At 55.4% G+C, this 13,738-nt stretch overlaps 1 protein-coding gene across 2 annotated transcripts in view; it reads left to right on the forward strand.

Moving 5' to 3' along the window:
• The window catches only part of RASSF5 (Ras association domain family member 5), a 67,253-nt gene that overhangs the window by 38,291 nt on the left and 15,224 nt on the right, over window positions 1–13,738 (forward strand). Inside the window, exon 1 of one of the 2 annotated variants that reach the window (XM_038586087.1) lies at window positions 332–533. The exons of the other annotated variant lie outside the window; for it this stretch is intronic. Within the exon in view, the coding sequence (XP_038442015.1) occupies window positions 414–533 (120 nt within the window). The 5' untranslated portion in view covers window positions 332–413. Of the gene's footprint in view, window positions 1–331; window positions 534–13,738 lie in introns of those variants that run through there. 2 annotated transcript variants of the gene reach the window in all.

Genomic DNA, 13,738 nt, shown 5'->3' on the forward strand with positions numbered 1-13,738 from the left:
GGGAGGCGGGGAGGGAGGCGCGGGAGGGGGAGGGGCGCGGCGCCCGCCGAGCCGGGCTTCGGGGAACCTTGCGAGAGGAAGTGGCTTCCGACTGCTCCGAGCGGGGCGAGGGCAGGAAAGGCGCGGGCAGGCGGGGGAGGTGTCGCGGCGGCGCTGCGCGGGGCGCAGGGGACGGTCCCCGATGCCGGTGCCGGTGCCGATGCCCAGGGAGGCGGGCGCCCACGTGCCCCCCGAGCTCGCAGCGCGGCCGGCGCCGGGGAAGGGGCTGCGCCTGGCCGGGTGACCGCCCGCCCGCAGGGGGCCGGGGCGGGGGCCGGGGCCGGGGCCGGGGCCGGGGCCGGGGGCTCGCCCCGGGCGGGGACCCCCCTGCCCTCCCCGCCGCGCCCCACGAGCTCCCCGGGCGCCCGGGCTAGATGACGGTGGACGGCAGCATGAGTAGTGGGTACTGCAGCCTGGAGGAGGAGCTGGAGGACTGCTTCTTCACCGCGAAGACCACCTTCTTCAGAAGCGTGCAGAGCAGACCGCCCTCCAAGGTAAACAGCCTGAGCCCCGGAGCCCCTGCCGCAGAGAGGGGGGGGGGGCGCGAAGGGGCGCCAGGTCCAGGCCAACAGGAGGAGGGAGGAGGAGGGGGGGGCGCTGGCCCCGGGGACCCTCTCGTGCTCCTCGGTGGAGCGGACCCAGGTCGGATCTGGAGCCACCAGCAAGCACTTTCCAGTATTTCCTGGCCCTGGACCCTTTCAAAACGGCTCTCTAGGACTTGGGGACAGCGCTTGGCCCGGGGTGTGGGGCATGCTCACCTGTGCCTGGGAGGGTGACGGCCAACCGCTCTGTTTCACTCCCTCCCACCCCCCCCCCCACCCCCCCAGCAAGTTCTGAGCCCTGAAGCCCTGGGTGGAAGGTGGATGGCGCCCCGGAGGATAAACATCCCTAGGTTGAAACTTCCGTATTGTCAGTGGTCAGAAACCATCTTTAGTGACTTTGCAGAAGTGCAGGGTGTTTGTAGAAGCAAACTACAACTTCCCTCCTAAGTCGCCATCCTACTCCCCTCGTCACCTCCAGGCTGGGTTGGGGTAACCTAAAGGGCGTTGTGTGTGTTTCCCCAGAGGGCTGTATGTGCTCCCCACTCCGGACACCCGGCGCGCCTGAGTCCCCTGGGAGAACCATCCCAGTTGCTACAGATCACGTATCTGTCACAAACGGGGTGGGGGGTGGGAGTGGTGGTAGAGCTCTGTTCGTTTATTTGTTATGCTGTTTGGATGAGAGGGTTCCAAGTCAGGTCCTTGGAGAGGTAGCCTAAAAGGACTGTTCTGTTCGCAGACAGAAGTGAGCTGTTAAATATCCTAGGTGGGTACAGGCTCATCATTAACTTAGCAGTCCTACAGGGATCGATTGACCAAAAACTTACCCAAACCTGACTCTGGGGCCTCCTTTGTGAGTGATTCATCTTGCCAGTTGGCCCTGTGTTTGTCGGGCTCTGACATCACACAAAGGTACTGGACGTCTCCTTCTGAGAGGACACCCAAAAACCAAAGGAAACGGTTTCAACTTTAGTGTTTGAAGGCATCAACTAAAACGGGCCCCTGGAACTGGCACCTGCTTTCTGGGGCACCCCCTCATGAGGCTGGGGAGCAGGGCCGGTCCTGGAGGGCTGGGGGCAGGAGTGGGTCGGGCCGTAGATCGGGCTCATGGAGAACAGAGTGTTGGCCGAGAGGAGGTGTCCTGCTCCCTCTTGGGCTTCTTGCCTTTTTGTGTGGACTGCCCCCCTGACCCCTACCCCACAGGCACTCCAGCTGCCTGGGTCTTTAGATGGGCGGTTCTCAACCTTAGCTGCACACTGGAGTTACCTGGGGAGCTTTAGAAAATGTGGGTACCTGCCCACAACCGGAGAGTCTGACTTAATGGGTTTGGGATGCAGCCGGGCATCAGGATTTTGAAAAGTTTCCCAGGTAACTCTGATACGCAGCTGAGGTAAAACCATTGCTCTACAGAGTTTTGCTGCTGCCCTGGGCGGAAATGGTTCCTGTTTCTTTAGAACAGAGTTTAGCGGCTGCACTTAGAGCCAGCCAGGCTGTGAGCCCTTGGTCCCAGACGGTGGGCTTCTTGCATGATGGGGTGGAGGAATGGGCCCCAAGAAGCTGGGGTTTCTTTTACTTGGCAAAAGAAGAAGGTAGCTGTGTCTGCTATTTCTTGGGAGAGATAGAAATATCTTATAAGAAACTATGCTGGGGCGGCGTTGGGGATGGTGGGTGACTTGTTCTTGGCCCAGACCGCCTCCCAGCACTACTTCCTAGCATCACTCCTGAAAATACTCCTTTGATTCAGCATCACACATCCGCTCTTTCTTGACTTTGGTTCTTGAATCCATGCCCTCACATGAGGCCTCTGCGTGACTCCCTACCTCAGTTTGGCCCAGCACAGAAGCCCGGTGGGGGGGGGGGGGGGGCAGCGTAATCCCTTCTAAGGAACTCATGTGTTGGACCCCCGCATGGGGTGATAAGGATGAATGCTTCTAAAAGGAAAGGATGGTGGGCCCGCCCCGCCCAGCGCCTGGCCACCGCCTAGCCCCTGGATGAGATGTGGACCGAAGGGCAGCGCTCCTCTGGCCAGGACTCGATTTCAGCGCAGGCCTGTCTGGGGAGCGAAGGGCTGTGTGCCCGCCTTGGGAGCTGGGGAAGCTTCACCCAAACGTTTCTTTCATCCTTCCAAGTGTCTGTTGTTCCGCCTTTAATCACATTTTCAGCTCAGGCTTCTCTCTTGCAGCCACTTCTGGAAAGGCATTTCCAGGAGACCTGCCCTATCACAATCCCATCCTGACCCCTAACGACGATGCTTTTTTCCTACCCGAAGACAGATCACCCCTGAGCTCCTAAGGGAATTCCTCTTTCCAGTCTCCAAGGAAAGGCCTTTGTGTTTCCCGAGGGCCCCCATCCCGGCAACATCAGGACAGGTGGTGGCTATAAATAGCCTTGTTGGAACAACCTGGATCTGCCCTGGGGTGTGGGGGGGGGAGCTGCCGGGAAGCATCACTGCTTCTCCTGTTGCCACCACGTGGGAGTTGTCACTGGCTCTGCCTCCAAGGAGGCCCCCCTCTCTCTCCAGCCCCATGGGCAAGAGGTTGGGGAGTGAGAAAAGCCTACCCATTCAAAGAAAGGAGGCCCCAGAAAGTGGAGAGACAGCGGCGCAGCAAGTTTATGATGGAGTCAGGGTCAGAACCCACACCGCTTGCCTCCAGACCCAGAGACTTTTCTACATTAAGCCTATGGACGGCAGCATGTGGCCATTGACAGGGCTGGTGACGGTGAAGCTGGGGCCCCTGGCCATCCCTGCCATCTACCTCTTTATTCCCACCTGGGGTATGACCTTAGATGTGGGGCCAATTTCTGCTCTATTGGTTTCCCGAATGCCCACAAGTGGCAGCAGTTTGGGTTTTGGCCTGTGAGCTCTCCAGGACCCCAAGGCTCTGGAGCCACCCAGAGCTTCGAGTGGGTCCCCTGAGAACACATGAAGGCTGCTTCTTGCAGAAGATCGGGGCTGAAAGAAATCGTTTGGGCTAGTGCTTTGCTTTACAGATGGAGAAACTGAGCCCCCAAGAGGCAGGAGGGCTTCACCAGGCCACCTGGGCAGTCAGGTGAAGCCAGGGCTAACATCCTTCTTGGACTTTCTGTCAAGTATTCTTCTTGATCCTCGTCACTCAGCAGGTGACACGAGGCAGACTTTTTCCTTGTCCTCTCAGAGCCTTCTACAAAACGGAAAGACCCACACAACCTCATGCTCCACTCCATGAGGCACGCTAGCCGGGGGACATTGACTCTACAGTTGACTAGCTGGGAGTTCCCTGTCATCAGTTCCAAAATTTTACAACTTAAATCATTTAAAAGTTCTTGTTGGTGTCTATCCTAAGATACTGCTTGCTGGGAATCCTCCTCACGTGTTTTCTTTGTGGATATGGAGAGCAGAAGGTTGACTCTATCTGTAGTTAAATATCCTTGAGCGCATGTGGGGCACACTCCCATCCCCCGTGCACTCCCATCCTCGGTTTTCTCTGCTCTGTGTTGACACCATTGATTCTTGAAAAATTCAAGGCAGATGCCAGGGATCTCAGAGGTCAGAGCAGAAGCCAGCTCTGTTTCTGTTCCTGCACTTGTCTGGCTGGTCAGCCCCCTTCCTGGACAGGGCGTCTGTGGCACCCCAGGGATGCCAGCCAACCCTGGTGGTCCTGGGACCAGTCAGGGAAATACCGGTCTCTCCACCAGCAGCAGGCACACCCAGGCCTCGGGCACGGCACCTGCACCTGCCCCTCTTGGCATGAGAGAAAAGAATACTAAAAATAAATTAGTTCCAAATTTGAGCAATAGTAATAAAAAAAAAAGAGAGAGTCTTAAGAACTGTGGGACTATTTCACACTTCTCTGAGACATCTCAGGAGCCTGCACAGACCAACACTAACCTCAAAAGATGTTTCATGCTGGCCCAGCCCCAGGATAAGCCTTCCTTTCAGGCTGGAGGCTGTAGCCCCCTCCTGTGGAGTTCGCTGCCCGTTGCCCTCTCGGGCCCTTCCTGGTGTTGCTTTTGTCCGTGAGAGCGGTGAAGACCACCACTCACATCCCCTTTGGGTGCGGCGTAGCACCACGCACTGGTTTCAGAAGCAGACTTCTGTCTAAGTGCTGGTTCGGTTGAGTTGCTCTGTCTTCTGTCTTGCATCCGGTATCCTCAGGATGGACGAAACAAACAGCCCCTGTTTGTCAGTCATGGGACATAAGAGCCAGGTGATTTTCCTCTTTAAGTAGAGTTACAGTAGCAGGTGGGGGCTCCGGATAACACATGGGAGATGTCTGTGGGCCAGGCCCAGAGTGGTGTTTTTTATACCCACACGCTATTGGCCAGGACCAGGTCACATGGCCACACCTAACCACAGGGGAGGTTGGGAGGTGGCTACAGCTGTGAACTCAGGTGGCAGAGGAAGCAGGTTGTGGTGAGAGCGTTTAGCTGGCTCTGCCTCCCAGCCTTCCAACCCTCTTCTCTGCCCAACCGCTGTGGAAGCTCTGCTCAGACTTTCTTGGCAACTTGCGGTAACTGTGTACCTCTCCTTCGTCAGTCACCAAGGACCTGCCGTTCCTGGGTTGAGGTCCTGTCTTCCTCTGCTACACTGGCAACTCCTTGAGCACGGATGCTTCTCCTCCCTCGGCCCCCCTCCGTGCCTCTGTAGCATCTGAAGCCTCTGGTGATGCTCCAAGATGGTCCAGCCCCTTCCCTCAGAGGAACTCTCTGGATCACTGTTTGAAAATGGAGATGCGGGGACCCCACCTCAGTCTCACTGGGTCTTGAATCTTTGTAGGTAGGACCCTCACATCTGCTTTAATCCAGGTGATGATCCTATTTCCTGAAGTCAGGGAACCACCCATTTAGGAAATATTTGGTAACTTCAATTGAAATGCAAGATGGCACTTATCACAGATTCCAGAGAGGTTCCTAGGCAGGAAACTGAAGCCGGGAGGTACAAAGATTTGTCCTTTGTCACACAGCTAAGCACTGAGGACTCAGAGCCCCTGGGTCCCCGTTACCTTCACTGTGACCCACTGAACAAGGCGTGTCGGAGCAGCAGCCCTTTGCCATGAGGGTAGTAGAAGCATCACAGAACGGTGAGCCAAGTCCTGGCTCTTTGTGCCAGCTCCAGCTATCCACTGAGGAGCCGTGGCCAAGTCACTTCATCTCTCCAGACTGGGGTCTTCGTCTTCCGTTCAGCAAGAACACTTGTATGGGAGCCTATCTTTATTTCCTTCCCCGAGGGTCCCTCCTCTGCCCAGGAGCAGACCTCCTCACCACCTTTTCATGGAGCCAGTGGGGAATTTAGGTCTCACCTACCAGGTTAACCTACCAGGTTCTCAGCTGTAAGGACTTCCACGGGGAGCGGGGAGCGCTCTGGAAGAGGACCTGCATAGCTGGCACACATCCTCCCCACCCCCCCACCCCCGCCCACCCTCATTACTCAAGGCATCCTCACCTCTGCATTCCAGTTGCCTCTCCTCCGGCCCACCCTTGCTGCTTCCCCAGTTTAGACCATTTATCCTGACTCAGCTGGTTTTTCCCTATAAAGCAATTCTGGCTACAGTTTGGGGCATATGCAACATCCATCCACCCAAGCAGTTTAAGGAGGAAGGAAGAAAGACCCCTGCACTAGAAGCCAAGTCTGAATCCTGGCTCTTAGTTCACCATGTCAGGTTGGACTCTGGATCCAGGTTCTAGCCCACGAGCTTTGAAAAGGTGGCCTCACTGGGCTCAGCCTGAGTATCCAGGGGCCTGGGCTCCCTTTTCCACTTTCAACTCTCCAGGTGACCCACACCTGTGCACTTTCTGGCTTTGGGATCCTTCCGTATGGAGGACCCAGACTTGTCCTCCTCCAGCGTCTCAGTTTCCTCTTCTAGATGACTCAGTCTACCCATAAAAGAGCATGGATACCTGGGCCTGGCCTCGCATATTCCCTGGGGACCAGATACATTTGTCAAGAATCAGGAGCATTGAATTTCAGGGCCAGGAGGAAGAAGGGAGCTGTAGAGGCAGAAAAGCCTTAAGTCACAGGGCCTGTGGCTTCTACCCACGGTGCTGTCCTGATTCCTCCCCCTCACCCCACTTAGCTAAGCTCAACACTCCCCAGCCTGTGGCCCCCGTCCTACCTCTCCTCCTGGCTCTAGAGCAAAATTTTCTGTAGCCTATTGGAGGTTTTACATGGCCCCTCAGATGGCTGAAATCTAATATGTCCAGAACCGACTCATAAATGATTTCCTTCTGTGTCTGAGGTCTTCTCCTCCCTCATTCAGCCTGTCACTGTGGGTTCTGTCTCCAGCGCTGCGGATGCCAGGCTCTCCGTTCTGCCCAGCACCCTCCCGCCCTGCCTGGGTGTTCATCACCTCTCACCTGTGTACCTCAGGAAGTCACCCAACGGCCTCCATCCTGTTTCTTTCTCTTTCGTGCACCCTGCTTACGACTGCCAAGGGCCTACCACAGAGCCCTCAGGGCCTCCCCACTGCTTCCAGAGCGAAGTCCACACTTGGTTCCTGTTCTTTATAGCATCCCAAACCCTGCAGTACCTAGGTCTGCAGGCCTCAATCAAACCATTGTGTTTTTAACTTTCTTACAGCACTGAACGCCGGGGTTGGGGAGGACAGATAGATACAACTCAGTCTGCGCACTTACAGACCTTACGGCCCCCAGACGTGTTGTGCAACAGACCCTAGCTCTTCCCTCGCCATCCATGAAGTATTTGGATGCGGGCCACTAGGCAGAGGGACATCCAGGTGGAAGAGGCTGCATCTGCCCTGCAGCCACATGGCTTTCATTAGACCAGGGCAGCAGCTCCCAAGGCGGGGGCTGGAGGGGCCGGCTCCCAGAGCCCAACGGTTTGGGCATGAGTAGCCTATAGGGGGGCCGGGGGCAGGCTGGCTGCAGACTGACAATGACGGGGTTACAGCAGCCCCTGGGAGGGTACAGCAGATTCAGGCTCTGAAAGGCATAGACTCCCGGAGCCGGAGGAGACTGCCAGGAGTTGCAGCCATCCTCTTGTTCCCAAGTGGCCCTGCACAGGATCCATCCCAGGCAGGGGAGGGGAAGCTGTGGTCATCACCTCCATCCTCCCACAACCCGGTTTTCCATCCTTCCTTGTCCAGGGTGCTGTATGGCCTGCTTCCAGCTGGTGGGACCCCTGCTCCCTGGGGTGCTGCAGACCTAGGGAGGTGGCAGCCCGGCGCTGAGTGGTTCTGACGGGCCACACATGCAGAATTGCTATAGCTGTCAAGCCAAACGATTGGCCCATTCTGTGAGGTCATATGGGAAAAAGGGCTAGCCAAGGGTGAGGCCCCCGCCCCACATTTGTCGTACTCCAAAACACGTGTTTTTTCCATTACCCACGTGGCACCCTGGGTGAGAGTCGAGTTTGAAAAGCTACAAATGAGCTCCAGTCTCCTGCCTCAAACTCTGGTGACCTGCCATAGGAAGCGGGGGTTCTCATTCAGCCGGTTCCCTGGTGCTGAAATCCAGGTCATTTTTTCCTGCTCTGGGCTTGGGGAATCCGGGGCACCACACCTGCATCTCTGTCGCATCAGCCTCCAGCCAGTGAGCCTTTCCTCCTCTTTCTCATTGCCTGGCTGCCCCTCTGCCCCCCCCCCCATGAAGAGTGGTGTGGGATGGTCCCCTGTACCCCGAGGTGGATGGCAGGCAGGAGCTGGGTCTGCAGGGTACTGGCCTTCCCGCCGCAGGGAGGGGGGCAGGTCCTCCGCTGGCTGGACCATGTGCAGAGGCAGTAGGCATGGCCAATCTCCAGTTCACACACAGCAGGGAAAGTGTGGAAGCTGGTGAATCTGGGGTGTCTAGAGACCATTTCCACTTGTTCTCACTTTCCTGAACACCAGCGTATCTTTCCTATCCCTCATTTTGATGGGCTGTAATTTTCTGGACCAGGGGCCACATCCTGGTCATCATTGTGTCCTCGGCATATGGGAGGTGCTGATGCATGTTTGATAAAGGAGGAGTGGTCTTGGAGCCTCCTAAAGGGAGAGCCCTAAGGGGCAGCAGCAGGGGCTCCCCAGAGGGCGCATGCTGCAAGGTCCTCAGGGCACAGTGGGTGAAAGCTGATCTCCCAACTGTTCTAAAGGGAAGCTTGCGGAGATTCTGGATGTGGCATCAATGGATTTTTCCAGTAACTCTGAAAAGAAAAATCTCACTGAGTGAGCAGAAAATGCAAAGACAACTTTCCAAACATAGAGCGCCTCTCTCCATCCCATCTGTGATTGCTCAGCTGTTTGCCCTGGAGGATGAGGGCAGGCAGGACTGGGTCACTAAGCAACCAGCAGGACACCTGCTGGCAGGAGTTGGCCTGGTCCTTCCTCAAGTGGGGCCTGGCGGTGGGGCGGCGGGGTGGAGGCCGAGGAGCCCACGTGAGGAGGCAGGAGAGCCTCCTGTGACAGGTGTCTTCTGTCTGCCTTTCCGCCATGGAGAGGGGCAGGAATCAACACCCTTCTTGTTTGTCTTCATCTCCCAGTTTAATTCTGAGCACGTGAAGACCCCGGTTTGGGAGTCCCAGTAGTTGCAGCATCCTCTGTTGGCCCGGGTGGAGCGGGAAGGGCGTATGCTGCTCAGGGAACTCAGGCCCCTAAGCGAGCCCATGCCTGGGCCTGGGAAGCCAGCCCCAAGCCTTTGCTGTGTGTGCCTCAGGAAGCATGCTCACGGCCCGAGGCCTCACTTTGTCCTTCTGTACAATGGGAGACCTGCTCCTCCAGGGGACAATACGTGCTAACAGAGGGCCCAGCATTTGATTGTGGGAGCTCAAGGAAAAATCCCGGGCTTGGGGTAATAAGGGCCATTTCGAGAAATGCAGATGGGTGGTGAATTTTGACATGGGGAGGTGGAGGTCATGATTGGGGTGCATGGAAGCATTTAGCTCTGTTCACAGAACAGAGAAAGGGCAGGAGCTAGGGGGCTGCCGGGAAACAGGTCAGAATGTATAGTAATAGCAGTGAATTATCGGGCCTTGACGTGTGGCAGGCACTGTTCTACGTGCTTTACGTGTGCAGACTCATTTAATCCTCATAACGACCATCTGTGCTCTCCATGGAACAGTGGGGGAAACAGGCACAGAAGGGGTCACACAGTGGGAAGGAGCAGATCCAGGGTTAGGGCCCACATCCGATGCTTAACTCCTAGCTTCTAGGCTATACTGTTTCTCCGAAGGCTCTTTCCAGAATTCCTGGTTGAAGCCTGGCAGTGAGGTCCCAAGGTGCCCACCAATGCGACCCCATGTCAGTAGCATCCATCGGGGAGTCTCTGAGGATGGTGCACTTTGCCAGGCCATTTAGGAGCAGAAGGAAACCAAATGTCCCGGCCCTTGTGCCTTTGTGTGACACCGTGAGACAACACACACTTGAGAAGACTCAGAGTGACTTCATAACCAATGAGACACGTTCCCGTGTCATCACTTGGGGTAGTGGAGTGGGGTTAGCTGGGCAGGCTGCACAGTGACAAGAGGACATGTGTGGGCTGGTGAAGAGGCCCCCAGCACCCAGCACCACCCAGCTTGCGGAGCTGAGCGCACAGGTGGGGTCTCCAGTTAGAGGGAGCCAAGAGGGACTGCGGGCCTTCCCACAGGGCAGCGCCGGCTGCCGTCCTGGCTACTGGCACAAGTCCCGGGGGGGTGTGCAGTGTGGGTGCCAGGCGCCAGGCCCTGCCTCCCACGAGCCACTCTCCGCCTCTGAATTACGGAGTCACTTCTGGCGCTGGGTGCCCTGCACTCAGGGAGCTCCGGCCAAGCTGAAGCCAGCACCCAGTGCGAGAGGGGGCTCCTGCAGCTGGGGCGCCCACGTCCTGTCAGCCCGGGTAGGAGTGTGTAACCAGAGCACACGAGCTGGGCTTCGACAACCCCCCTGCCCCATGGCCCCCACATTCCGCTGGCCTCGACTGGGCGCTCTCAGAGCACATGGGATTGTCCATGAAGCTGAGGAAGCCTTTCTTCCGAGTGTTTGTGTGTAGGGAGGCCCGCTGTGTGAGAGGGAGGAAGTGGTTTGGAGGTGGGGGTGGATGGCTCTGAAGGCGAGCCCATTCCCAGCGCCCAGCTCCATGACGTCAAGAGCATGCCATGGCTCTGTGGCCTGCAGAAGAAAGACGACACAGAGAGAAAGAAGTGTTCCCCACATCTTCCTCTGGCTGACGCATCCATTTTCCTAGGAGTGGATGGGCTGGAAAGGCAGACCCAGCTCCCTGACCGGGGCCAGCCATGGTGGGTTGGAGGGGGAGCATCTGAGGCAGGTTGGGGAGTCCCCACTAGTTGTCAGTCACCTAACAACTCCAGTTGCTTCAGAATGGGGGTGCCTGGGCCAGTTCATTTCGAGGCCCCTTCTAGATCTCTGAGCCCAGGCTTCTGTGTGTCTCTGTGGAGAGTCCCCTGGGAAGCTCTAAGACCCTCACGTCGCTGCAGAGCTCCTCTGAGTTGGGCTGCGCTGTCTGGATCAGCCCCAGGGTCCGGCCTTTTCTTAGCGCGTGCAGGAGGGGTTGGGGCCTGGGAAAGAGCCTGCCGCTGGCGGAGGAGGGGGCCACCCTGCTCAGAAGCGGGACTGACTGCTCACTTGCTTGGAAAATGGAAAGTCAGGGACACTCCCGACTGTATGGGACCAGACAAAACCAGCTGGCTACAAGGCCTCCAGTTTCCCTTGCCCTTAAGAATCCTCTTTTTTAAAAGTTGTGATAAAATATACACTACATAAAATTGACCATTTTTAAGTGTAGAGTTGGGTGGCAAGAGTGCTTTCACGTCGTGCCCCCGATCGCACCATCCATCTCCAGAATGTTTCCATCTTCCTCGCCTGGGCTCCATCCCCATTAGCCAGCAGCTCCCCACTCCCGCAGCCCCTGGCGGCCACCCTTCTGCCTTCTGCCCCTGTGAATCTGACGACTCCAGGAGCCTCCTGTAACTCGAGTCATGCAGTATTGTCCTTTTGTGACTGGCTTATTTCACTTAGTGCAGTGTCTTCAGGGTTCCCCCATTTTGCCTGTGCCACAATTGTGCCACAATTTCCTTCTTTTTATGGGTGAATAATACTCCATTGCAGGTCTGTCCCACACTTTATCTACCCGTCTGTCAGTGGGTTGCTGTCATCTTTTGGTTATTGTGAATAATGCCACTGTCGGCATGAGTGTACAACTACTTGTTGAGTCTTCATTCTTACTTCTTGTAGGTACCAACCCAGAAGTAGGCCTGCTGGTTAATGTGGTGATTCTTTCTGTTTAATCTCTCAAGGACTTGCCAGTCCGTTTACCACGTGGCTTCACCATTTCACGTTCCCACCAGCTATGCCCAGGGTTCTAATTTCTCCACGATCTTGCCAAACGCCTGCTATTTTCTTTGTCTTTGATAATGGCCATCCTAATAAGTATGAGGTGGCATCCCATTGTGGTTTTGATTTGCATTTCCCTAGTGATGAGTGATGTTGAGCATCTTTTCATGTGCTTATTGGCCATCTGTGTATCTTTGGAGAAATGTCTATTCCAGGTTTTTTTCCATTTTTTAAATTGGGTCTTTTTGTTGTTATTACTGGGTTGCTGGGGTTCTTTATATGTTCTGGATAGTGATCCTTTGTCAGACATATGATTTACAGTGGCATCCTCTTTTTTAAAACATTTTTTAAAAATTTATTTATTTATTTATTTATTTATTTATTTATTTATTTATTTATTTATGATAGTCACAGAGAGAGGCAGAGACATAGGCAGAGGGAGAAGCAGGCTCCATGCACCAGAGCCCAATGTGGGATTCGATCCCGGGTCTCCAGGATCGCGCCCTGGGCCAAAGGCAGGTGCTAAACCGCTGCACCACCCAGGGATCCCTACAGTGGCATCCTCTTTAATTGGCTCTGAAAGAGCAGTGTCCAGCCTTCAGAGAGACTGGAGCCTGGGATGGGGTCTGGGGATGCACTCTGTCACCCTGCCCACCGTCATCCCTGACTGAGGCCACAATGCTCTGGCTCTGGGTGCTCTGGGGACACAGAGATGGGAGAGATACAATCCCTAGTTTTGGAGGCAAAGTAAGGGGTCACAGAGACAGAAAGGGGGATCTGAGTAAGGAGAACCGATCTGGAGAAAGACCCACTCATGCTCTAGAAACCCTCAGGGCAAGGGAAAACACCCCAAGGGAAAAGTCCTATGGCTGTGGCAGTAGAACGGACTGATGCCACCATATTCGGTCTGCATTCACATTGGAGACCTCTGAGCTGAGAGGGAGGCTTCAGGAAGGCCCAGGGTAGGCGAGAACAGAGAAGGAAGGGATTTGCATCATCTGCTCTCAGAAACAGGCAGAGGACAGGAGTCCCCTTTGATTTCCAGCTGTTTTCTCAGAGGTGGAGCAGAGTGCCATGGACCAGGAACCCGATAGCAGTCTTACACAATTCTGGAACCTTTTGGTCTCCCTATATTTGTTCTGGGGTTTTGTGTTCATGTCTTATTATTTCTTTGTGTTTTATTCAGATCATTAGGCAGATGTTTAATGAGCCCGTCCTGTCTGCCAGGCACTGTTCTGGAGCTGCATCAGTGTTCGGGGCAGCCCCTGCCCTCGAAGAGCTTGTGTTCTGTGATCAAGCTGATCAGCAGGGTGTGTGATGTGTGGGGATCAGCAGAGGCGGCCAGGGCCACAGTGTCCAGGCCACAGCCAGGCTGCAGAGGAAAGGGTTAAGGAGGTCAGGAAGGTCAGGAAGACCTCCAGGACTGAGTACATGGGTAGCTTTACAGAGGGCAGGAGAGCAAGCAGTGTCCCTGGGGCCCACAGTCACAAGGAAAAGGGAGAGGAGTCCATCTAGGTCCCCAAGGGGGCCCCTGGGACTAGAGTAACCAAATATGCAGGTTTGCCAGAACTGTCCTGATTCTAGCACTAGAAGTCTTGCATCGCAAGAAAACTCTCATTCCCAGGTCTCTCTATGTGGGACTCAGGAGTTGAAAGCACTGCTGACTTCTCCGTGAGGCACAGTGGCAGATGGTGTCAGAGGGGCCCATGATTCTTTATGGGCCCACAGAAATGTTTTAATTTATTTTCAAATCAGGAGGGAAAAAATGAACTTCTAGGTTGAAGAATGTGTTTTCTTATATGATATCAATATTTCTTTATGTCAATGCTATCATAAAATAACATTTCCAATCTACTTGTTTATGGAGGAAGAGGGGCCCACAGCCCCGAAGACAAAAGTGCTTAGGATACACTGAGTCGTGAC

The sequence above is a fragment of the Canis lupus genome, chromosome 38 (assembly GCF_011100685.1).
Source record: "Canis lupus familiaris isolate Mischka breed German Shepherd chromosome 38, alternate assembly UU_Cfam_GSD_1.0, whole genome shotgun sequence".
In the NCBI taxonomy this organism is placed as follows: domain Eukaryota; kingdom Metazoa; phylum Chordata; class Mammalia; order Carnivora; family Canidae; genus Canis; species Canis lupus.